At 51.8% G+C, this 26,361-nt stretch overlaps 1 protein-coding gene across 1 annotated transcript in view; it reads left to right on the forward strand.

The window, feature by feature from the left end:
• LOC118694280 (S-adenosyl-L-methionine-dependent tRNA 4-demethylwyosine synthase TYW1-like) overlaps positions 1 to 26,361 on the forward strand; it is a 98,397-nt gene that overhangs the window by 54,627 nt on the left and 17,409 nt on the right. The window contains 1 exon segment of the mRNA XM_054517037.1: positions 19,027 to 19,137. Within this exon segment, the coding sequence (XP_054373012.1) occupies positions 19,027 to 19,137 (111 nt within the window).

Here is a 26,361-nt window from a genome sequence, read left to right on the forward strand (position 1 = left end):
TTTCTGCTGCAAAGGCACATGGGCAGCATGGTCAGGTGCTTTGTGTGTGGAGGTGCAGCTCTCCTGTGCAAAACCTCAGGCCAAACACTGAGGGCATTGAAGTCAAGTGCAAACAAATTCTCTGTGAGCAGAGAAATCTGTGGGAAAAAGTGAAGCTAAAATACTGAAAAAGCCTTTTGGGAAGTTGCTTTTGCTCATCATTTCTTTCCTGCTGCCTCTCTTGACCCTGAGTGTTCATTACTGGGAGAAGTTTCCTTGCAAACAATTGAAGGTGAAAGTATTGGCAAGTCTGTCCATACAGCTAAAAATACCCTGGTCAAGGTGAAGAGGAGAGGAGAAAGCAGCTCCACTAGCAGGTGCATTTTCTCCTCCAAGCAACTGCACTTTGAAGGGTCCTTGAAACACTGATAACACAAGAGCCAATTAATGGTTGTTCCAGTTGAAACCCTGCTCTGCCAGCCCTGCTTAGCTGCACGAGGCAGCATCACATGTGGGGACAGCAGGAACTCTTGAGGAAGCTGCTGTTTGTTGGTTTTCACTTAATCCCAGAATCAGTGAGGTTGGAAAAGCCCTCCCAGCCCATCCAGTCCAAGCTGGAGCACTGAGTGCCATGCTCAGCCCTTCCTTGGACACCTCCAGGGGTGGGCACTCCAACCCTCCCTGGGCAGCCCCTTCCAGTGCCTGAGCACCCTTTCCATGGGGAAATTTTCCCTAATATCCAGCCTAAATCTCGCCTGGTACATTTGAGGCCATTTCTCTTTGTCCCCTGTTCCCTGGGAGCAGAGCCACAAGGGCCCCCTGAGCCTCCTTTGCTCCAGGCTGAGCCCCTGCCCAGCTCCCTCAGCTGCTCCTGGGGCTCCATTCCCTTCCCTGGACAAGCTCCAGCCCCTCAGGGTCTGCACTGTCCTGAGGAGCCCAGGGCTGGCTCTGGGTTGGAGGTGCCCCAGCAGTGGCAGCACAGGGGACAAGCCCTGCACTGGTCAAACTCAGGATTCTGGTACCCTAAACCTCCAGGTGCTCCTGGGCAGCAGCAGCTCTCTGTTCCCCTCCCAGCTGCCCTGCAGGAGCTGTTCTGTGGGACTGTGACTATGGGAGGTGGTGGCAGCCAAAGCACCTGTGAATTCCTGGGACATACAGGCCCTTCTCCAGGCTGGGTGTGGAATGCTGCTGCACTGTGCTGGGGAGGTGATGTTAATTTATCTGGAAACAAATACAAATCTGTTTTTCCCAGTGCCTGACAACCCTTCCAGGCTGATTCAACCCTTCCTTCCCAGGTGGAGAGGAGCTGGCACTGCAGCTCATCTGAGTCACTGCTGAGCAGTCATGGGCACACTGAAAAATAAAAGTGGGCAAGGGAGTTTATAGGAACATGAGTTGTACCTGCTGTGATCACCCTTGTGGGGTTTGGGAGGTGCTGGTCCTGCTCCCTGCCTGGGGCTGTAGGGGTGGGTGGTGGCAAAATAATCCTCTGCTTTGGTAATCCAGACTGAGAAATGGGAGGGAAAGGAAGAGGGAAGGACATAGTTTTAAGTGAGAAAGGAGAGAGGATGTTTGTCTTGGCTGTTCTCTTTCCTCCAGCCAAAGCCCAGGTCTTGTTAATATGGGAGGGCCTAGGCAAAGATGGGCCCCAGTGAGGTGTTATAGAACTCAGAATCCTGGAGTGGTTTGGGTTGGAAGGGACCTTAAACTCACCTCATTTTAACCCCTTCCAGCAGCCCATGCTGCTCCAGGCCCCATCCAGCCTGGCCTTGGCCCAGTTATGCTGATAATGGATTTCATGCTTTTAACTGAACTCCTGCACAAAGTTCTTGAGCCTCAGTAAAAGGGTGAATTTAATAACAAATTGTTCCCAGGATGATCTGACAAGCCTCATCCAACATGTTGGGGATTAGTTGCTACATCCATTTTCAAAGGAAGCCCAGGAAGAAAAGATAAAAAGCTTTTGTGCTATTTCTCTCTGCAGCAAACAACATGAACCCCCCCCTTTGTCCAGTGCTACTTGGAGCAAGTTTGATCCTTTCTAGAGCTGCTCTCATTGAAATGATCTTCATGTTACATTTTCTGTGCTGAGAAGCACTTTTTGAGAGAGGAGTTTATGTTAAACAGCAGGTGGACTCCCAAAGGCTCCTTTGTTTCTTGTCCTGATTCCTCTACCCCTGAAATTAAATGGACAGGGAAAGGAAAGACAAGAGCATGTGCAATTTAGGCTGTACCCTTCCAAACACCACATTTGAGTTTTGGAGCCTTGCCCTCTGACAGCCTTGAGTTTGTGAGAGTGATTGAGAGCTGACTTGGCTTGATAGACAAGTGCTTGGAGCAGGCACTGAGGATGTGAGTCCTTGTCTCATCATCAGGATGAGAAATCTCTGCTGAAAGATGTTTCTTCCAGCCATTGCTGCTTCCTGATCCATATCCAGTGAGGAATGGGTTGCAAACCAATGATGAGGGTCCAGCTCAGGAGGGAAGGGGGAGATTGTCCACCCCTAGAGGTTTTAGTATCAAGTTGAAGCTTTTTTCCACAAATACCTTTAACCAGATGTGCTGAGCAAGAAAACAACCCATGGTTTGTGAGCTCTCATCACCCCCCCCAGTCAGATTTGGGATCCTCTGGTGTTTGATTTGGGCTCTGTTTCCCTCAGGGTGACTGGACCAAGTTCTGCAGGCTGAGGAACTTTGGGACTTTGTCCTGGTTGTTGGCCATAAATCACCAAGTGTTTTCCCAAGCAATAGGGGCATTGGCTGGGACAAATGGAAATCTCCTGCTGAGAACTGGAATGAGGAAGTTCTTATGGGTTTCTGCCCAAACACTGGGAAAACAGCTGGGTAGAAGATGGTGATGGACAGAGCAGCACATGTCCTGTTCATGGTTCACATCCCTTGGCAGCAGCTCTGAGGGGCTTTTTGCCTTCACAGAACCCCAGGCTGGGCCAGGCTGGGAGGGGGCCCAGAGGGTCCCTGGTGGCACCTCCCTGCTCAGGCAGGGCCATCCCAGAGCACAGGGCACAGCATTGTGTGCACAGGGCTCTGCAGGATCCCCGCTGAGGGAGACTCCAGCCCCTCCCTGGGCAGCCTGCTCAGGGCTGGGCACTGCCCAGGGCAGAAGTTGTGCCTCCTGGGCAGGGGCAGCTCTGGGCTCAGGCCCTGCCCGTGGCTCTGGTGCCACTGCTGGGCCTGGAGCCGAGCCCGGGCCCTGCTCTGCCCCTCCCTGCACACAGGGACACCCAGGGCTGAGGGCCCCTCTCAGCTGGGGCTCCTCTCCAGGCTGAGCAGCCCCAGCTCCCTCAGCCTTTCCTGGACACAGAGATGCTCCAGGCCCTCCTCATCCTCACAGCCTGAGCTGGCCCCGCTCCAGGAGCTCCTGTCCCTGCTGTGCTGAGGATCCAGAGCTGGACACAGCACCCAGAGCTGCCCCCAGGGCTGGGCAGGGAATCAGGATCACTCCAGAGGTGCCCCCAGGGCTGGGCAGGGGGTCAGGATCACTCTCTGACCTGCTGGGAATCCTCCTCCTGACCTGGGTGAGCAAAACAGCTCTTGAGTAAGTGGCTGCTGGTCCATGGATGTCCATGGGCTTGCTGAGCTCTGGCTGAAGGTCCTGCTGTCACTTGTGCTCTGAGGAACGTCTTCCAGCCCTGGTGTGGTGTCACCTCCTCTGTCTGTACCCCTTGAGCTCCTCTTGGCCCGTGCAGGGGCTGGCCTGGCAGGACTTGCTGTGCTGCCAGAGCCAGGCAGGGCTGAGCTGCAGGGACCTGCAGGGGCCAGGTGCCAATGTCCTCTCAAGCAGCCTGGAGCCATGCACAGAGCAGGAATGAGCCCTGCAGGTTAATGGGATGGTGTGGCACTGCAGGAACTGATGATGGATCAGAACCTTGTCCTCCTGTCCTTCTAGGAGGGTCACAAAGCAGAGGAGGCAGCTGATTGGCACTGCCAGGAGCTCAGGCTGTGCCTTTGGACATCACACACAGCACTGCTGCAGATCTGGATCTCACCTTGCCCTCACTCTCTTTCTGCTTCAAGGGGCTCAGGATTTCCTGGAGAACCAGGGTCAGGGCTCGCTGGGAGAGGTGGAGCAGACCCCTGGGTTTTTTCCTTTATTAAAAAAGATCAAGAAGGGAAATGCTTCCCTCTGCCTGTGCTAGGGTATCACACACTGCCAGTGCCTGGGTTTGGTGCTGGATGTTCCTTGCTGGCAGGTAGCTAGGAAAGGTTTATCCAGGGAAAGGCAGGAGATACAAAACCAGCTCCCATTGCTGTCTCCAGGTCTGCATTTTCACACTGTTCACAGGTAGCTCTTGTTCCATTCCTGGGTGAAGAAGAGACCAGTTTGATATTTAAACATTCCCAGCCTTGCATCTGCTGCTATTTACTTGACTCTTTTTGGTTTTCCCAACATTATCCTGTCTTCCAAGTTACCCTTGTCTTTGTGTGATTACAAACAGCATAAATACATCGAGTTATATCCTCAGCAGCTTTTGGTGCTGATTATTATGTAATAAATGATAGGGACAATTGTTTTTATGAAAAGACAGATTTGATTTGCAGGGAGATAATTTATGTGGCTTCTGGGGGAGGGGAGCCATGTCTGATGTTTCTGAGCAGGGGACTTTTTAAGGAGAATTTAAATGTAAAATCTGCAACAGATGTTAGAATCAGTAATCAATTTTGCCACTATAAATTTAGAAGAATTTGACTCTTCTGCACAGTAAATGCTCCCACCAGCTGTGTTCTTGTTTTAATGGGATTGCTAATGAGACTTGTGGTGAAAGCCTTGGGCAATGCAGCCTGAGGAGTGTGACACAGGTATGATATTAATATTATTGCCTCTGAAATCCATCCTGTCCTTTCAGTGTCCTCACAGCAATCCAAACCAGGCTTCAGCAACATGCTTGGCTGCTGAGGGAGTGAAATCTCATTGCTCTGGCTGTGCCAGTCCCTCCTGGTTTGCTTGAAGGCAAGGAAGGGGGGAAATGTTGATACCACAGCTCCAGGCAAAGGGATGTGTTATTCCAGCAGCTGCTGTCCTGTGCCTGCTGGGGAGGCAGAGAGTGAGGCTGGGGAAGGGAGGGTTCTGTGGCCACCCAGAGAGGCACAGACTGGGGTGGAATCCAAGTTCTCCCCATCCATCATCCCAGGTGAAGCCCCTCCTCTCATTCCTGCCTGGCAGAGGGTGCCCAGTGCCACCTCGGGGTGGGGACAGGGCACCCCTGCCCCTTCCCGTGGCCTTGGGAAGTGGCAGTAGCAGGGCCCTCCTCCTCCTCCCCTTCCAGCTGCACTCATCCCTTCCCTCCTCAGGCAGCAGACATTCTCCAGCTTGCCCAGCTTTTCTGCTGCAGAAATGTCAGGAGCATTTGCAGTTCTTACCCTCTGTTAAAGAACATCTCTCCTTTGCCTGAAGCTCTTCTAGAAGCTGCCTGAGAGATGCCAGCCTTGGCTTTTAGGGAGCTTGGTTCAAACCAGTCTCTGTTCCCCTTCCAGGTTATTTATTACCCAACCACCAGCCCAGGGCTGTTCCCTGCTCTGGACTTGGCTCTGGGAGCTCCCAGCAGCCTCTGTGGCCTTGGGGTTGTTTGGTCACATTTTTGTTCTCTGGTTGTGAACTAGAGCAGTTTTCATGGACAGGCCCCCTGAGGAGGCTGAGCCTGCGTGTGCTTTTGTAGGAACTCTCCAGAAGGAAAGAACAAACCTAAAATTCTGCTTGTGGCAGCAAGGGAAACTTGGGGCTGCACTTTGCTTCCAGCCAAGGTTTTATCTGAGCCCATGAAGCTGAGCTGACAGGGCTGAATGGCTCAGGTTGGGCCTGGGCAGGGCAGTGCACCATGCTCCAGTTGCTAAATGCATTAACTCTGGATTTCTCTCCTCACTGAGCGATCCCCAGCAGCTCTCACAGGTGAGAGGCAGTTATTGGGTTCATTGAATCCATTCCTTTGTATCCTTGCATTTGGCATTTCAGGAAAGACAAGTTGACAAAACATCTGCAGGAGTGATGTGTTTGCTCATGTGGAACAGGGAGTGCATAGCTGAGACAGAAGCACTGCAAGCAAGGAAAGGGATTTTCTGGGAATGTGGTGGTGGTGGGAACACCCTCCTGGGTTTGGGAAGGGCAGAATCAGGAGGACGTTGCTTTGGAGGGGAGAAATCCATCCCTGAAGGGTGTGGGGGGGCTGTGGGCAGGGCTGCTCGGGGGACAGGGCTGGAGCCAGGCTTGCACTGACACATGGACACACAGGGACACAGGGACAGGGACAGATGGACACATAGGGGCACAGACACAGAGGCATATGGACACACGGGGACACAGACACACGGACACACAGACACAGGGACATGGGGACACACCAACACATGGCCACGCGGACACAGGGACACACAGAGATACGGACACACAGACACTTGGACACATGGACACACAGACACACCGACACAGGGAGACGTGGACACAGGGACACACAGACACAGGGACACACAGACACAGGGACACACAGAGATACGGACGCACAGACACTTGGACACATGGACACACAGACACACCGACACAGGGAGACGTGGACACAGGGACATGTGGACACACAGAGACATGGACACACAGGGACACACAGACACAGGGACACACAGACACAGGGACACACAGAGATATGGATATGGACACACAGACACACAGACACAGGGAGACATGGACACAGGGACATGTGGACACACAGGGACACACAGACACAGGGACACACGGACATACCAACACATGGACACTTGGAGACGTGGACACACGGACACGTGGATTCACAGAGACATGGACACATAGACAGGGTGCCCAGGGCTGTTCAGTGCCATGTGTCCTTTGGGTGGCCCTGGGGATGTTCACCTGGAGAAGGTAAGGTAAGGCTCCAGGGAGACTTTAGAGCCCCTTCAGAGCCTAAAGAGGGCTTTTAAAGGGAGGGAGAGGGACTTTTACACAGGCAGAGAGTGGCAGGACAAGGGGGACAAAATCTGTTTGGTGCAAGAACCAAATGAGATGCAGTGCAAACGATCTGTAAGTGCTTAGTGCTAAACCCAGCTTAGTGCTAAACCCAGCAGGTCTGGAGTGTTTGGGGGTGATGAGCCCTGGAACTGGAGAGTTGATGATCCGTAATAAATACATGTAATAGGAAACAACTGTTTACAGAGCTGTACAAGTGTGAGTGTGTTTGCATCATTGCTTTTATGTCCTTCTAGCTCAGGGTTGGAATTTGCTTAACAATCCTGGGGACTCTGATCTCCCTCTGGGCTCTCTGAGTCCAGCTTGCTGTGGAAGCAGCAGGATCTGAAGGCATTTCATGGACACTGGGTCTCTAAAGGAGTGCTGTAATGTGAGGGGTTGGAATCTCAGGAATCCCCTGGGCAGGCTCCTCAGGTGGAGCACACCTTGCACTGTGGATCCCCAGACACCAGGACTTGAGTCAATCCTTAGCTGGGATTTTTATCATTTCCCTGCTCTGCTCCGGCACCTGCAGGAGTTCCCTCAGCCCCAGCTCAAGCTCACCTATTTACCAGAATGGGCACTTAAAATGTTTAAAGCCCATAATTGTTGTTCTTTTAGAGCCCAGCTCTTGAATTAAGGCTTTTCAAGAGCACTGGGTTTGCAAGGATTGCTTAATCAATAAGAGAAATTTATGTCAGACTCCTTGTTTACACTGCTCTTCGTGAAGTGAACTGGGCAGGATTTTCAGCAATCCTGGTGGGGCTTTCAGATCTATTTATAGATGATTTGGACAAAACCCAGAAGAAAAATATAAGTAATTTGCTTTGCAGCCTGCAAGAGTGTTTTTTAACGAGGTAATTATGTTTTTATGGCAGCTTAATCTCTGCTTTCATCACTGGAAGTTGCATTGCTGGTTTGTTATTTCCCAGGATAAGGAGTGTCACTATTCCCATACAGTCACCCCTTCCCAGGCTGTGGCTGAGCTCCTGTGTGTGCCACCCTCACAGGAACAATCCCTTCCCAATATCCCATCTCACCCTGCCCTCTGGCAGTGGGAAGCCATTCATTCCTCCTGTCCTGGCACTCCAGGCCCTTGTCCAAGTCCCTCATCATCCTTCCTGTGGAATCCTTCAGGTGATGGGAGGCCACAAATGGATCACCCCAAAACTTTCCCTCCTCCAGGCTGATCCTGCAGTTACTCCCTCAACCCTTCAGTATTACAGGGTTATTTAAAATACAGTTTATTCTCCTTTCCTGTATGCCCTATTGCTGAGCAAAACACAGCAATTTTGAAGAATATTCCTTCAGGCCCCAGGGAAATCTCAGTGGGAAGTTGTTTTCCTGGCTGAGAATTCCAACTACAGAGATCTGTGAGGAAGCATCCAAGTCTTTGGCTGGGTGTATTAATAACTGGGCTGGCTGGAAGCTCCTGAGCAGCTGGCAGTGCCCTGGGGCAGCCTGGGCTCCAGCCCTGGGCCCCTGGGCTCTGGGAATGTTCAGTTCCTGCCCCAGCCCCAGCCTTGGTCTGAGTGGGGCTGGGGCTGAGCTGCTCTTTCTGAGCTGCTCTTCTGCCCCATCTCCTTTTTGCCCATACAAATGCCACTCTCAGGCTCTGTCTCCACGTTGCCCAGTCTATGTTAAGGCACTGATGTGTTGCTGTTAGAGGCCACCTTCCTCCTGCCCCACAATCAGTGAGGCTGGAGAGCCCCAGGGCGCTGAGTGCAGCCAATCCTCCAGCACTGCCCAGGCCACCACTGACCCTGTGCCACATCCACTCATGGTTTGAATCCCTCCAGGGATGGGCACTCCACCACTGCCCTGGGCAGCTGTGCTAGGGCCCGGCCTCCCATTCAGTGAAGGAATTTCCCCAAAATCCACCCTCCTCCTCCCCTGGCCCAGCCTGAGGCCGTTCCCTCTGCTCCTGTCCCTGTTCCCTGGAGCACAGCCCGACCCCCCCGGCTGTCCCCTCCTGGCAGGAGCTGTGCAGAGCCACAAGGGCCCCCTGAGCCTCCTTTGCTCCAGGCTGAGCCCCTGCCCAGCTCCCTCAGCTGCTCCTGGGGCTCCAGCCCCTTCCCAGCTCTGTTCCCTTCCCTGGACACGCTCCAGCCCCTTCTTTGGAACTCCCCTGTAGTTTATTCTTTAATATTGTCTTTCTCCTGCCTTCCCTGCACTGCTGGGGTCTGACTTTGCCCTGAGGTGACAGCTTTGCCATGGTGCCTCTCCAAGCTTCCCTCATCCTGGCCAAGGAGCCAAGCCTGAGACACATCATAGAGCATCAGATTGTGCCTGTGGAGCTGTGTCTGGGGCATTTGGGGAATGGGAGGAGAGGAGGCTGGGCCAAGTCCCAGATTTTGCCTTCAGCTCTTCCCCCTGTGAAGCCTCTTCTTTCCCACACATGACCAGACATGAGCACGTGTTGAGCAGCCCTGAGGATGTGGCACTTGGGGACACGGGCAGTGCTGGCCTTGGCAGTGCTGGGGTAGGGCTGAACTCAACTTTGGAGGGATTTTCCCCCTGACCCCATTCTGTGCCCCCCATCCTGTACCCTTGCAGCAGGGCCTGTCCTGGGCAGTAGAGGAGGAGCCTTCCCTGTGGTCAGAAGGAAGGAGCTGGAGGTTCTCCAGAGCCAGCAGCTCTGGGGGAAGGGAGCTGTAGGAGCATGGGGGGCAGGACAGTGGGGATGGATGGAGAGCAGAGATCTCTGCAGCCAGGTCAGGAACTTGGGGTTTATTGCAAAGGGCCTGGGGGCAGGGCCCTGCTGGGAGCTGCCAGCCACAGCTCAGAGCAGGCCCCAGAGAGGGAGAGACAGGTAAAGAGAGAGAAGGCAAGAGCGTGGTAAAGAGGGTGGGAGAGCAAGGTTCCCATTACAATACAATAAATCGTCTTCTGGGTTGAATATTCTCATTCTCACTAACCAATCTAAGATACAAATCCTATAGCATTTCCATACAGCCTATAAGAATCATTACATTACCACACTGGGTTACATTTTAAACCCTAAAAACTCCTCTTTGGGCCCCTTCTGCCAAGCTGTAGGGTCTGCTCTGACCCTTGGGCCTGTCTACAAGCAGAGGGTGTTGTTTGATCAAAAGGGGATCACCTTCAGCTGGCCATGCCATGTGGAAGGATAGAATGTAAGAAAATAGTGCAGAAGGTAATCTCACACCTGAGGAGTTGCAGCTGTACCAATCACCAAAGATTAGGAGCAGGCCTGCCCTTAATAGGCTACAGCTGTGTCCAATAAGATGAGTGCTACAAAAAAAGGGGGTTAGCTGGCTGTGAAGAGGGATGGAGTTTGTTGGTTGTGCTGTGAGGAGTTGCCCATGAGAAATCACTGGGAAGGTGTGGGAGCTTTGCAATAAGATGACAACAAGACCATTGTTTTCCAGTTGTTCAGTAACTGAGGTATCTCAAAGCTTGCTTCATTTCAATCTTGCTTATACTTTCTATATTCTCAAAATCTTTTGCCAGGCACTCATATTTATAAGGCTTTCCTGTTCCATCTTCCCCAACAGGGAGGGATGGGCTGGAGCCAAGGTCAGGCCTGGCTGAGCTCCTGCCATGGGGCAGAGCAGCAGCTGGGCCAGGATAGGGCCCTGTCCCCTGGGATGTGCCTGGCAGGTCCCTGCTGCTGTAGCAGCTGCTGCTGCAGCCCAGGGATGGACAGGGTCTTGATCCTGCCTGTCCTGGGAGCTTTCACAGCAGCATTCCTGCCAGGCTGCTGCTTGGGGTCTTGTGAAAGTCACAGGGACTGGGGCAGGAGCTTTGCTGCTGCTGGAAGGGGTTTTAGTTCCACTCCCTGCCCCGGCTGGAGCCTGGCAGTGCTGTCCCTGTGGCAGCCCAGGCTCCTGCTGATGCTTTTCCTGCCTCTGTGGAGTTAAATATCCACCCTTTCCTGGGAGAAGAACCAGCTCAGCCCGTTAAACAGCAAGCTTGAAGTGGGTTTTGCTGCTGATTTGATAGGATCTGTTTTCATGCTGTTCTATTTTAAGTCCCTTTGCATTGGGCTTCTTTTTCCCTGGGTATAAATTTTGCATGATTCCTTGAAACTGCACTGGAAATATGGAAAAGAAAGAAATAATCACTGGAATGTTGGTGGTGCTGATTTCCAAGGGCAAGTGTGTTAAAACCAAGTCCATGGAAAATGGATGAAGAACAGTCATGGTTTGGATTTACTTAAGAACAACGTTTTCAGCTCTCAAAACAAAGCTGTTGCTGTACTTTGTTTTATTTCTAGAGATTTTTCAATAATCTGATTAATTTCTGCTGAAGTGTGAAGCAATAAAGTAGATTACAAGCAAGTACAGGAAGCGTGAGTGTGGAGGGAGTGAAATTTGGTGGCTTTTCTCTTTGGTTTCCAGTTCTGATCCCTCATTCCTGAGCTCCACACATCAGCAGGGCTGTGCAGAGGCTGAGGGGCTGTTCTGGTGTGAAATTCCAGCTTGGGAATTGATGCTGATGAGTTCGTCTCACTGCAGGACTTTCTTGTTCTTTGCAGGCAGGATTTCAGAGCTGGGGGGAACACCAGGGCAGTTGTGTTGGGTGATAAAAAAACCTGATGCAGACCAAAAGTTCAGCTTTGCTGTTTTCCTAATTATTATTCAGGACAGTTTTCATCTTATCTTCAAGGCCTTGGAAGAACAAGGAATTTCATATAGAGATCAGGCTTGGCTCCTCACAATAATTATACTTCAGAGAGACAGTTTTTGGTTCTTACACATTTATATTAAAGCTGAAAGAATTAAAAACTGCTTTAAAGGGACTGCCTCAGGCTCCAGGTTCAAGACAAGATGCAGGACCAGTCCTCATCATGTGGACATTGCCTCGTAATTATACTTTTCCTGATTCCCTAATTAGTTTTTTGCCTGATTCCCTCACAAGGAGCAGGAATGGCTCTTGCATGGAAAAGTAGTGCCAGGTTAGTGTTTTGGTTTGGGGTTGATGTTTGTTTTTTGTAAGTTTGGGGTTATTTTGTAGAACATCCCAGATTCTTTGGCATTAGCACTCAGCTGATGAATCATGGGATGGGTTGGGTTGGAAGGACTTTAGGATCATCCCTTCCCACCTCCCAGCAGAGGTGCTACACACTCCATCTGCTCTGAGGAAAGGTTTTAAATCTCAGGTGAGAAAAGTTGAGCACCTGAAGAGGTGTTTTTGTCCTTAGACATACCAGGAAACACAAATCTTGGGTCATTTTGGAGCCCTACTTTAAATACCCCTATTTGACATTTTTGTTATACCCATGTAACAACAAATTACTTTCTGCTGGTTTTACACAGGAATAAACTTGGTTTATCCAAATCCAAAGAAAACCTCCCTTTTGGAAGTGCAGTGTGACTGAAAACTCCAGGCTGACTCTGAAAATCAGAAATGTCTCAATTCCAGTTAAGCTCAGAGTTCACAGTAACTTTTGGGTCACTGCAGGCAGGAGAACACAGGGCCCAGTGATCCATCTCCAGCTTTTGAACCTTCAGAAACTCCAGAATTGTCAAAAATTCACATCCCCAAGCACTTGAGTATCACTGATTTGGTTTTGCTTTTTCCCACACCCAGACAGGAGGCAAAGAAGGTCCTTGGTATGAAGTGAAATGTTGTGCAGGGTCCAGCAAGAGGCTGAGGGTGGCTTTGTCCCCATCCTGGGGGTGACGTGGGGACAACGGGAAGGTCCTGGGTGAAGCCCAGGGCTCTGGAGCTGAGCCTCAGGTGGAGCCTGGGTTCAGCACTGACTTCTCCAGCACTGAACCCCCTGCTCTGAGCTTTGCTGGCTTTCAGAGCAGAGTTAGTGTGTTAATTAGCCCATGCTAATGAGCACCTTCTTAGCATGGGAGACAAAGGCTGCACTTGCTCTCACCTGGGTATTGATGGCAGCTGCTGGAACAATGCTCCGTGGGTTTGTGGATTCCTACGCAGCAGAGCCTGCTCAGGGTTTGCTTTAATGCTCATCTGCCTTAAGAAAGGAAGCTGAAAACTTCTGTGCTCCGTGCTGAGTTCAGCTGTGAGGGGAAAAATCCCTCCTGAGCTCTGCAGTGTGCTCAGCTGAGCCTTCCCTGGCCCTGCAGTGACTGTCACAGGGAGTGGCACCTCTGGGGATGGAGGGAGGCTCCTGGTTTCCAGAGGAATGGATACACCTCTATCCTTCCAAGGACACTGAGCCTTCCTGGTGGTGTCCTCATACTCCCTTCTGGAGTGTGATGGTTCCTACAAAGAGTCCAGAGGAGGCCCAGGAGCTGCTCCTAGGTTTGGGACACCTCTGGAGCCAGGCTGGAGAGCTGGGGGTGCTCACCTGGAGAGGAGAAGGCTCCAGGGAGAGCTCAGAGCCCCTGCCAGAGCCTAAAGGGGCTCCAGGAGAGCTGGAGAGGGACTAGGGACAGGACACAGGGAATGGCTCCCACTGCCAGAAGGCAGGGATGGATGGGTTATTGGGAATGAGGAATTGTTCCCTGGCAGGGTGGGCAGGCCCTGGCACAGGGTGCCCAGAGCAGCTGGGGCTGCCCCTGGATCCCTGGCAGTGCCCAAGGCCAGGCTGGACAGGGCTGGGAGCAGCCTGGGACAGTGGGAGGTGTCCCTGCCATGGCAGGGGTGGGATGAGATGCACTTTAACATCCCCTTAACCCAAATCATTCCAGGATTCTGTGACCTGCAGAGCTCCTGGGAGCTCAGCAGAGCTGGGTTTGGGAGAGGCAGGAGTGACCTCCAGTCCTTTCAGAGGGGCTCTGTCTGGGTGAACTGGAGGGCTTTGGAAAGCTGTGGAATCTGGGGGTGTTGGGATCTGAGATTTCCTCGGGCTGTGTTTTGGATCTTTCCTCCCTGCTGAGGTTTCTGCATAAAGCAGTTCCTTATCGGCTGTGGGAAAGAGATTTTGGCTGCAGGGGCTTTTTTTCCCGATCCACATCCCTGTGACAAGTAATTTCCAAGTGTGAAAATGGCTTTGATTCTGCATTCAGTGCTCGGGAGCTGTTGCATAACCCGGGCAGGGACGGGCTCAGCCCTCGGGGCTTGGGGGGGCTGGGCTGCACCCACCGCCCCTGCCACGGCCGCAGCGGCTCCTGCCAGCTCAGAGGCTCGGAGAATGGGTCATGAGGGAGCTTTTGCAAGTGGAGCCTTCCCTTGAAGAGAGGAAGAAAATCCTGATGGAAGGAGCTGCCTTTGAAGTGGCTCCTGCTCCTCATCCGGTGCTGAAAGGGCTGTGAAGTTGTGTGAAACAAAGGGCAGGTTCTGTTTAGAGCTTGCACCATCATTTCCTCCCCCCCGGGAGTGCTTTTTTCATCCAGCTGTGCTGTGTTTCTGTTGAGAATGTTGAGATTCATTAGCTACAAAAATAGGGATTTCTGTGGGGGAGTCTGTGGATGAAATGACAATAAAATAATTTTATCAGTACCTGAAAAATGCATGTGAGTGTTCAGGATACCTGAGCCTAAGCCAGCAGCTGAAACAAAAATCTGGGTGTAGTTCTATTTATTTCCAAACAGGGGGACATTGATACTCTGCCTGAACAAAAGAGTTCAAGTGACAGGATCCAAGGTGAGGGCCTGGAAATGCTTCCCTGCTCCCCCTGGAGAAGGAACAGGTTCCCTGTCCTGGCCAGAGAAGGGAGCTGCTTCCTCTGCCCCTCCTGGAGAAGGGAGCTGCTTCCTCTGCCCCTCCTGGAGAAGGGAGCTGCTCCCCTGCCCCAGCCAAGCCTGTGTCCCTCTAGTATCCTGCTCTTTGCAGGTGATGTGTTCCCTCTTCGTCCTAGGATTACACTTGGGCTGTTTCATGAAGAATAATTACATTTGATCTAGGAAAAGATGAATGTTGAGGAGGAGGGAATTAAAAAGAAGCAATAAAGAAGAAGCAGCCTCAGATCCCTCGTGGTTATTGGAATGGGAAGGGAGCACTTTGTCAGGGTGACACCAAGTCCTCTGGTGAGGGCTCCTGGGCTGGGGCTGGGCCAGCAGCAGAGGGATGCATTGGTACATGTGCCAGGCCTGGGAGCATGTGAGGATGGCTTCCAGGGACAGTGTCCCTGCCTTGGGACAGGCTCCAGAGTCAGCCCTGCCCCTGTGCCTGGGCTGGCCCATGGCTGCTGGCCCACTGCTCTCCAGGCTGGAGCAGGGAGCTTCCAGTGCCTGCTGTGTTCCAGGAGGAGGGCAGGGATGCAGCAGCCTGGGGACTCCTCTGGAGGCTCAGCTGAGCCTTCAGCCAAAGGGAAGGAGCTGTGTCCATGTTAGGGTGATCCCAATCCTGACTGTGAGCTCTGACCACAGGGTGGTGTGGGATGGGGCATGAGACAGCCTGGGACAGAAGGTTTGGTCTCTTTCATGGAATCACAGAATGTCCTGAGCTGGAAGGACCCACAGGGATCATCCAGTGCAGCCCCTGGTCCTGCACAGACACCCCAACAATCCCACCCTGGGCATCCCTGGGAGCTCCTGGAGCTCTGGCAGCCTCGAGGCTGTGCCCATTCCCTGGGCAGTGCCAGCACCCTCTGGGGGAAGAACCTTTCCTGAAATCCATCCTGAGCCTGCCCTGGCCCAGCTTCCAGTCTGCCTTTCCTGTCCCCACAAAAAGCTGCCCCACAACCCTGCAGTGCCAGCCTCTCTGAAGGGGACAGGCAGGGAGGCATGAGCCAGTCAGGGGGCCCTGGCAGCTGTGACAGCTCCCAGGGACAAGGGGGACAAGAAGAGCATCCAGGGCAGAGTGAAGCCACATCTCTGACAGAATCCCCTCATTTTCTGAGGATGTTTGGATACTGGCTCCACCCATGAGCTCCAGTGGAGGTGTCCTGCCCCCAGCAGCTGGAACTGATGCCCTTTAAGGCCCCAACCCAAACCAGTCTGTGATTCCATGAGTACTGGTTTGGGACCAGAATGTGTCAGTCAGTGTGTGCTGAGTCCAGGATCTCAGATGCACCCAGTGGAAGGATTCTGTATCCTCAGGATGCTCCCCTCAGCCTGGTCAGGATCCCTGGTGCCCTGTCCTGCCACTGAGGGGCTGCAGTGCTCCCTGGGCTAGCCTGGAAGGATTTTAGCAGGAATTGCCCAAGGGGAAAAGGCTGGGCTTCCCCTGGCTCCTTCTGCCCCCCTTTGCCCTCAGGAGTTTCAGGAACAGGAGGCTGCTCCTGATTTGCATTTTTGGGAGCCTGGGAGCTGCCCCTCCAGCCAGGCTGGTCTGTGCACAGAGATACACCAGACCCACAGCCTTCACTGGCACCCATCTGAGGGCTGTTCTCACACTGGCTCCTCTTCCTCTGTGTTCTCCTCACAAATGGAGTGGAGTAACAGCTGCTTTTCCTGGAAGCACCGAGTGTGGAGCATCCCAGGCTGCTTTTATATCCTGATGCTTTAGACTGTTAAATTCTCACAGCTTAAGCTCTTTATTTCTTGTTTTGCTGTGCTTATGAGAGGATCTCCTGGGGCCCTATTGTACAACAAATACAAATAATCCATGAATAAAACAGCCTGGCTGTTTGTACTGCTGGCAGTCTGCAAGGATTGCTCCCAGATAACATTTTGGGATATTACTCATTTTGATCTGTGCCTTCTACCAGCATTTCTCTGCTCAACAACACTGCAGAGATGTTGCCCTCTGGAAACAGGCTTCTCCAGATTAATTTCTGATTTTTCTACCTGTTTGCTGTCTGCCTTTGGCAGTTTCAGTTTCCTTCCATGCTCTCCCTGCCCAGCCATGGTGAGTTGCTGCAGGTTCTGGGGTGTTCAGGTGTTGCAGTGGTGCACACCCAGAGGCTGCAGTTATTCCTTGTCAGTGCCCTTTACATTCACTCATAGCATGTTTAGTTTTATGAAGTCCTTGACCTTAAACTTCTGAATGAGCTGGTATGTGAATTGGAGAGTAGTAAAAGGAGATTTAAATGGGAGGAAGCCCCATTTCCCTGCCTGGGAGGATGTGCTGCTCTCGCTGGGGCTGCTGTGAAACAGGACCAGCTATGTTAAATACAAACTGGTATTTACTGGTGCCTTTATGAAGCTGCTGCACTTGTTCCCCACTGGGAGCTGCCCTTTGGGGAGCCATTTCTCATTAATTGGTATCCAGTCATTGCACAGGACTGATGGGGTGTGGGCACTGCAGATTTTCCTCCTCAGATCTTCTCCCTCCACTTTCTTCTTCCCCTGTTATGTGCAAGCACCATGTTTATTTTTCTGTATTAGCTCCTCTACTGTTCTCCTCTCTTCAGTAATTACCAGTTGATTTCCTGCTTGTCTCTTGACCTTTCTTTTGCCAATCCATTCAAATCACAAGAACTTCTTGTTCTTTAAATATCTGCTTAAATGCCACGGGTAGAGGTCAGCTGGTTTGGTTCTTGACATATTTGGAAGATGATGTTCCTGGTGTTCATTTGTTTCTCCTCCAGTTATTTCTTAGTAAATAACCTGGAAGGTTTGCATAGCAAATTGGTGTAGAAATTACTTCTCCCCCGTGGAACACACAGAAATGGGTGGTAGGTGAGTGATACATTGATTTTTATAGGGAGGGCAGAATTCACTGACGTGGCAGTTGGGCTCTGAAGGACTAAAATGTTCCTTTTCTGGGCACCCCACCCTCATTTCTTCCTCCATCCCCTGTCCAAAGTCTCTCTCCAGTTCTCCCAGAGCTCCTTCAGGCCCTGCAAGGCCACACTGAGGTGACCCCAAAGCTTCTCCAGTCCAGGTGAGCATTCCCAGCCGTGCCAGCCTTTCCTCCCAGCAGAGCTGCTCCATTCCTCTGCTCATCCTGGAGCCTCCTCTGGGCTCCTCCAGCAGCTCCAGCTCCTGCCTGTGCTGGGCCCAGGCTGGGGCAGCTCTGCAGGTGGGGTCTCACCTGGGCACAGGGGCAGAATCCCAATCCCTGCCCTGCTGCCCACGCTGGGATCAGCATTTACATTTTCCAGTCCATTTTCCACTGTGCAGGGACAGCAAAGGAGTTCATCCAAACTGCAGATTTGTCAGAAAATTGCTCTATAAATAAAAATAAATTCCAAAAATAAGTGAAATAAAACAATCAGTAGAAGATGAAGGGGAGGGGAAGGATGGAAACAAGCGGATGTGAAGAGTGAGGAGTGGATTTGTTCCATGGTCAAGTGCTTGTGTTGAGAGGCCTTTTGTCACCAGTGACTCCTTTGGGGATCAGCTCTTGGAGGGCAAATCAGAATAACTCCAAGCAGAGAAGTTCTGGGAGTGCTCTCTGCCACCTTCCCAGGAGGGAATTTAATCTGGGAATCCTCTCCACAGCTCCTGCCAGGAGGGGACAGCCAGGGGGGTTGGGCTGTGCTCCAGGGAACAGGGACAGGAGCAGGGGGAACGGCCTCAGGCTGGGCCAGGGGAGGAGCAGGGTGGATTTTGGGGAAAATTTCTCATGGAAAGGTTGTCAAGCACAGAACCAGGCTGTGGAAGAGGTGGTGGAGGGGTTTAACAGCCCTGTGCATGTGGCACTTGGGGCCATGGCTCAGGGGTGGCCTTGGCAATGACAGGTCAAGGTTGGACTCGATGTTTTGAGGGCTTTTCCAACATAAATCATTCCATGTTTCTGTGAGAGTCCCCAGTGCTGGTGATCCAGCTGGAGGCACTGAAACACCTGTAACTTGTGGGGGGGGTTTGTGCCTGGGGAAGCAAATCCAGGAGAGAGACATTTCCTGCTTATTGTGCCAGTGAGTTAAACTCCTGTACAAACAAAGTGCCTGGGGTCTGAGGTCTGCAGAGGGAGGATTTGTGTGGCACCAGCTGGCTCAGCCCAGGTGCTGTGGAGCAGATTTCCTAAAGGAACAGGTTTGCTTCAATCTCTGAGTTCTTGGAGTAAAAAGATGATTTAATTTCTTTCCTGTTTGAATCTGTGTGCAAGATGGAACATCTTCCCTGGGTCAGAATGGGATGTCAATAGGATTTTTCCTTCATTCCTAGGTCAGAATGGGTTGTCAGTGGGATTTTTCCTTTGTCCCTGGGTCAGAATGGGATGTCAATAGGATTTTTCCTTTGTCCCTGGGTCAGAATGGGATGTTAATGGGATTTTTCCTTTGTCCCTGGGTCAGAATGGGATGTTAATGGGATTTTTCCTCTGTCCCTTGGTCAGAGTGGGATGTTAATGGGATTTTTCCTTCATTCCAGCAACAACGCACTGTTTACAGGCTGACCCTGGTGAAAGCTTGGAACGTGGATGAACTCAAAGCTTATGCTGACCTGATATCCCTTGGGAAACCAGACTTTATTGAGGTCAAGGTGAGCTGATCTGAGTTGTTTTAGTTTTTCCAGCAGTATTTTCCATTGTTTTGTCCCCATTTACCCCTGCCTTTAGTCTAAACTTTGAGTAAGTAAAATTCTTCTGAAGTGATTCATAAGAAACTCCTCTCTTGCTTTTAATATTAGTGAATAATAATTAATTCACATTCAGGTGATGTTTTCTAGTATCCTGTGTGTACCTTTGGAGCAGGTTTCCCTGTGCCACAAACCCAACTTTGTACTAGCCAGCCTCAGTTTCTGCCCAGCAGAATCATCCCTCTCTGGCCTTTTTTTGTATTTCTGTGAAAACAAAGATAAATTGATATTCCTTCTTTATATCAACTATCAGTTGACACAAAATATTCCAGGTTCAGCTGGTAGTTTGGGATAGGATTCTTCCCATCCTCATCTCAAGTTTTGCCAGGGGAAAAGGGAAAGGTTCAGTCATGTGTTTGTGTTTGGATTTGAGGGCTGCCAGCAGATGTGAGATACAGCAGGGCAAGAGGGGCTTTATCCTGGGCTTAATCAATTCAGTAAAGAGAGATTGTAAAAAAAGTTACAAACTTATTAAAAAGGCACCTTCCCACATGCTCTGAGCATTTTCACCCAGCAGCTCCTGCAGAAAGGCACAACTGTTTGTGCAACTCTGTGTTTGTGCAGTTCTGTTACTCCTGGACTCTCCTTTTTCTTTTCTTTCCTTCTCGTTTATAATTTTCTTAAACTTTCTTTCTTTTTTTTTTTAAGGTGTTTTAAAATTTTTTCAACCTTTTTTTACTGCTGCTATGAAGAAAAAGCCTGGATTTTGCTGTGAAGGTTTGATACCTTCTGTCAGCATGGAGAGTTTTTCTCTCTGGGTGTGCTGCTGAAGTTGGGAGCTTCATCCCAGCTTGGGTTTGGAGTTTGGTTTGGGGAAAACCCCTCGGTTTTCCACCTTCCTGGTTGTGTGCCTGGCTGTGCAGGATCCTGCCAGGGATGGAGCAGAGGCTGTGGGGCTGGTGCTGCTGAGGCTGCTCTGCCCAGGGCATTAATGGCAATTAGTGAGATGAGGCTGTGCCAGTTGATGTTCCAGCAGGGATTCCCCCAGGCACTCTCCAGGGCAAACATCTGTCCCTGCAGGGCACAGCCTGCTCTTCCCCTCTGCTCCCAGTGTCACAGTGCTGCTTTCCCAGAGCTCTGCCCTGGAAAAATCCTGCCTTGCTCTGCCAAGGAAATACATGGGTGGTCACAGGTGTACTCCTGGTGCTCTTCCAGCTGGGATAGGGATTTATCTGGGTCTCTGAACCCTGTCTGTGGGAGCTGGCACAGGGATTTATCTGATCTCTGAACCCTGTCTGTGGGAGCTGGCACAGGGGTATTCAGGGATCTCTGAATCCTGTTTTTGGGAGCTGGCACAGGGATATTCCTGGATCTCTGAACCCTGTCTGTGGGAGCTGGCACAGGGATATTCCTGGATCTCTGAACCCTGTTTTTGGGAGCTGGCACAGGGATTTATCTGATCTCTGAACCCTGTTTGGGGGAGCTGGTGGTATCCCTCACAGGGGTATTCATCACAGGGCTATTCCTGGATCTCTGAACTCTGTTCTGTGAGCTCTGAACACAGCTCCCCTGTGAGCTGGTGACATTCCCAGAATCCAGCAGTGGGATGGCGGCACTGGGGGTCCAGCCTCACACTGTGCTGATCACACAGCATTTGGGACTTGGCAATTTTCCCACTTGGTATTTTTGATTGAAAGCCATTTTTTGTGTTCTTTTGGGCTGTGGATAGGCCTGAGCATTCCTTTCTCCAGCCCCTCAGGTGCCAGGGGAAAAAGCCATGAACCAGGTGGTGCTCAAAGCCAACCAACAAAGAGAGATGGGGAGATTCTGCAAAGCTCTGCCCAACAATGGGGCTGAGCCTGGGGATTTTCTGGCTGAAGATTTGGGATAAATGACGTCCATTTCAGATGAAGGCAGCTAATCCAGTGTTGCTCCAGAGAGCCTTCACGGGGTGGATGGAGAGAGATTTAGATTCTTGCAGGGCTTAATCCTTGTTCTCATTTCCATGAGTGCCTCAGAGTGCTGTAACTCTGTGGGACCCCATTCTCCCACTTAAGCCAATAGTAAAGGGAGACTCAGTCATTAAAATGCATCAAATTGATTTATTGCCTTAATCTGTTCTAATGCCAGTGTGTCACTGTCACACTTGTACAGAGCTGATGGTTGTATTTAAGGTCTGGAACGTGCCAGAACTCCTTTTCTTCCCATACTGCCCTCTTTGGGTTCTGAAAGCCAGAGGATTGTTTGATGTGCAGCATTTTTGTGTCCAGGGAAGGGAACAGAGCTGGGAAGGGCCTGGAGCCCCAGGAGCAGCTGAGGGAGCTGGGCAGGGGCTCAGCCTGGAGCAAAGGAGGCTCAGGGGGGCCCTTGTGGCTCTGCACAGCTCCTGCCAGGAGGGGACAGCCGGGGGGGTCGGGCTGTGCTCCAGGGAACAGGGACAGGAGCAGAGGGAACGGCCTCAGGCTGGGCCAGGGGAGCCTCAGGGGGGATTTTGGGAAAATTCCTTCACTGAAAGGGAGGCCAGGCCCTGGCACAGCTGCCCAGCGCAGGGATGGAGTCCCCATCCCTGGAGGGATGTGAAAGATGACTGGAAATGGCTCTTGGGGACATGGGTTAGGGTGAGCTCAGCAGTGCTGGGTCAGTGACTGGACTTGATCTTAGGGGTCTGTCCTTGCTGAATTCTAGAATCATGGAATGGTTTGGGTTGAAAGGGACCTCAAAGCCCATCCAGTGCCACCCCTGCCATGGCAGGGACACCTCCCACTGTCCCAGGCTGCTCCAAGCCCTGTCCAGCCTGGCCTTGGGCACTGCCAGGGATCCAGGGGCAGCCACAGCTGCTCTGGGCAGGGTGAAGCTTTGGCACTCAGCTCAGAGCAGTGCTGTGAGCTCCAACCTGAGCAGAGCCTTCCTGCTTCCTCCTGTCCCTCAGAATTTAAGGAAGAAACCCAAAGCTGCCAGGCTGGCCCTTTGTCCCAGGGCTGTCCATGGCACAGTGTCTGAGGGCAGGACTGGGGCACAGCAGGGATCCAGGACATGGCACAGAATCTTCCCAAGCCTTTGTGAAGGTTTTCAGCCATGAGGAAGCTCTTTCCCTGCTGATTTCCCTGCTGATTTTGTTCATGTAGTTGGATAATCTCAGTGTCCAGCCCAGCTCAGGCTGCTGGTCTGGGACTGCAGCTCCTGCTCTGCTACCTGAGGCTTGGCTGCACAATTGAAGTAACCAAGTAAATGTGTGCAAGGAAGGGCCAGGGGGAGGTGTCTGTCCCAATCTGCTCACTCTTGTCAAGTTAAACAGTAAAGATTATTTAATTGCTTAAAATAATGAGGAAATGAGCTGTGCTTTAATGAGTTTTTAATTGCATGCAGCAAGAAGTGATTGCCCCCACCTGTCCAACACCCATTCAGGGTCCTGCTGCCATCTCAGCTGGAATTTAGATGAGGAGATGAAGCTGAATCTCCCCTTCTGGTGCCTGCTGTGAATAAACCCACACAGTGTATGATTTCCTCACCTGAAAAAAAGACCAGCATTGGCCACTTGCTGTTAGAGAATCACAGAATGATTTGGGTTGGGATGGACCTGCAGGACTGAATTCCACCACTCCCAGCACTGCCAATGTCCCCAGGTGTTAAATCCCTCCAGGGATGGGGCTGCACCACCTCCCTGGCAGCCCCTGAAGTGCCTGACCCCCCTTTCCATGGGGAAATTCCTGCTGATGTCCCCCCTGCCCTTCCCCTGGCCCAGCCTGAGGCCGTTCCCTCTGCTCCTGTCCCTGTTCCCTGGAGCACAGCCCGACCCCCCTGGCTGTCCCCTCCTTTTCTCCAGCTGATTGGTCCCAGGTTGGACCTGGTGGTCCTGGAGGACTTTTCCACCCAGGATAATTCCATGGTTGTGACCCTGGAGCAGAGGGGTGATTCAGCAGTGGCTGCTCCTCTCTCAGTCCTCACAGGGCTCATGTGGAGAGCTGGGATGAAAGGCTGGGCTCTGTGTTTGAGTTCAGCTTTCCCAGGAGGAGTTCTTCCAGGGAATCCCTGCCCATTTCCAGGCAGTGCAGCACCCTCTGCCATGGGTGTGGGGGGTCTGGAGAGCTGCTGGGAGATTCTGGGGCTGTGCTGCACAACCAACCATCTCCAGTCCTCCCTGCAGGCTGAGGTGACACAAAGGACTGATGGCCTTTGGTAAATCAGCTTGAAAGTGATGATTAAAAGCAGCCAAGGAGTTGAATCCTGGCTGAACCCACTGCAGCAGGAGCAGACGTGTGTGAGGCCTTGTGGCTGTAATTTGGGGAGTGCTGCTGCTCAGCTCAGGAGTGTTTTCATTGCAGAGATGGCAATCAACAAGGCATTGAGGCTTTTTAGATTTGTCTGGGGTCACGGCTGGCCCAGATTTTAAACAGTGTCTCTGTCACTCAGCAGCTTGGCCTACACTTTGTTCTCTGTTCATTTGCACGAGCCTCAATTAAATTTATAATTTGTGGGCCTGGAGTGAATAGAATTGTTTTGTTCAGTAATTAAATTGGGAACTCTGGAGTGTGAGTGGAGACACAAAGCACTGTCAGCTGTAGTTGTTTCCTTCAGAGCCCTGGGGATTGAAGGGATTGCTGGCTGGCTGCATCCCGGGGCAGCAGCCAGGTCCTCAGGGCAGGAATGTGCTTCCCTTGCTTCCCACAGCTCCAGCAGCCACCCTGGCACAGGCTCTGGGCAATCCACTTGTGCTCACTCAGCTCCATTGCAGCTGAAAACCAGCCCTGGGCCCAGCACAGGCAGGAGCTGGAGCTGCTGGAGGAGCCCAGAGGAGGCTCCAGGATGAGCAGAGGGATGGAGCAGCTCTGCTGGGAGGAAAGGCTGGCACGGCTGGGAATGCTCACCTGGACTGGAGGAGCTTTGGGGTCACCTCAGTGTGGCCTTGCAGGGCCTGAAGGAGCTCTGGGAGAACTGGAGAGAGACTTTGGACAAGGGATGGAGGGACAGGACACAGGGAATGGCTCCCACTGCCAGAGGGCAGGGATGGATGGGAGATTGGGAATCAGGAATTGTTCCCTGGGAGGGTGGGCAGGCCCTGGCACAGGGTGCCCAGAGCAGCTGTGGCTGCCCCTGCATCCCTGGCAGTGCCCAAGGCCAGGCTGGACAGGGCTTGGAGCAGCCTGGGACAGTGGGAGGTGTCCCTGCCATGGCAGGGGTGGGATGAGATGGGATTTAAGGTCCTTTCCAACCCAGGCTATTCCATGATTACATGATTCTGTGAACTCCATAGCATGCCCAGCACAGTTGCTCTGGATTCATCCTGGCAGAACCAGGGTTGCTTTTCAAAGGCTTCTGCATTTCAAGGTACTTGGCCAGAGCGCTGTGGATTAGGCTGCTCAAAGCACCCTCATTAAGCAGGTAATTAAGAGGCAGAATCGTTGCTGTTCCTGCCGCAGGGAGGTTGGGGAGAGAGCTCTGGGTGAACAATGGGATCCTTTCCTTTTTAATTCTTGATGTCTTAATAACTGTCTTCATGTATTACTGCAGAGCAGAACGTGACCGCCCTCATCAGCTCCGCATGGGTTTTAAGTGCTATCAGCTGTTAATTAACTCCAGTTTGAAGAACTTGGGGAAGTTGAAAGCTGCTTTCCTTCGGTGTGCTGGAAGCTGATTCCCATTGATTTGTGCTGGGAATTAATCAGCCAGCCAAGCACTCACTTATTCCTTTTGCCTCTGTGCTTTCTTAGCTTGTAAACGATACCTTTGTAGTTTACTGAGAGCATGAATCACGGTGGAGCTTCTGAAGAATTTTCCCCCTCTATAACTCATACATTTTTCATGCTACTCAAATCATAATCTGGATAATGAGTGTTGGGAGAATATTGCTGTGTGTCTCCAGCTGAATTTTGGGGATCCAAACCCCTGATTTGCGTGGCTGGCTGCTCTGATGTAACACTGACTAATAGAGAACAAACATGTTTAAACTCTGGGTTCAGACTTACAGAGCTGGGCTGAAAAAGCCTGAATGTACATCCCTGGTGAGCACTCCCTGGCTTGTGGCCTGTCAGCCTTCCTCCAGGCTGGCTCTGAGTTATGGTGCCTGGGCAGATTCATGGGGGGAGTCCCTCATGAATTTATGGGTGAGAAAGTAATTGCTTCCAAAACTTGTACAGTTCCCAATTAGCACTGGGCTGTTGCTCCTGCAGCCCTGTGTGTGCACTGGGCTCTGGTTGAAAGTGTTGGCAAAGATGTGTCTGCACTTTCCATGTGCAGGGAATTGCAGGTGAGTCAGGAATTGGGAGCTGGAGCAGGTGCCATGGCCATGCCACACATGAACCTGGATGCAAATTCCATTGAAAGAGGTCAAAGTGCTCTTCCCAGGGGGAAAACCACTGAGCAGGCCAGACACAACATCCATAAAAGTGTGTTGTAAAGGCTGGTGCTTGATGGGATTTTGTGACTGGAATAAAAGAGCTCAGCCCAAGAGCAGAGGGGCTGGAACAACCCAGAGAGGGGGGCACAGGGGCTGGGTGGTGTCTGGAGGAAAAGCCCCTTATTCTCTTTGCCCTTTGGGTACCAGGGTTGTGACCAGCCCTGGGATCTGGTGTGTGATCTCTCAGGGATGGCAGATGAATTGCTGGGAAATTGGCAGTGAATTATTTGATTGGGAGGAATTGGTGGTGATCATGATCCTGGATGTGAAATATTTTCAAGCAGACATTAAAGGAGCTGAGCAGGGTCTGAGCTCTGACTAAAGCTGAGCAGGGTCTGCACCCCAGGTAGGTGACACTGAGTTCTCACCAGCCACTGAGCTGCTTGTGCTGCAAGGGGGTCAAATTACAGGGCAAGGAACATTTGGTGTTCTGTGCTGTCCAAGGGTTTGTGTCATGCATGCATGCAGGAAGGAAGGAAGGAAAAAAAAAAGAAAAAAGAGGGAAGAAAAATTAAAAGAGGGAGAAAAAAGGAAAAGCAAATTTGAGGTCCTGGCTGAGACTAAATCAGTAATTTAGGAGGTTCAGGTGATCACATCTCCAAGTTAGGAGTAGCTGGTCCCTGGATGGTGAGGCTGGATAAGGAAGGCCTGGTCGTGGCACTCAGTGCTCTGAGCTGGGTGACACAGTGGGGACTGATCACAGGCTAGACTTGGTGATCCTGGAGGGCTTTTCCAGCCTCAGGAATTGTGGATTCAGAGGCTGAAGGTGGTGGATGGGGTGGGGGAGAGCTGGA

Source organism: Molothrus ater, chromosome 21 (assembly GCF_012460135.2).
Source record: "Molothrus ater isolate BHLD 08-10-18 breed brown headed cowbird chromosome 21, BPBGC_Mater_1.1, whole genome shotgun sequence".
Taxonomy (NCBI): Eukaryota; Metazoa; Chordata; class Aves; order Passeriformes; family Icteridae; genus Molothrus; species Molothrus ater.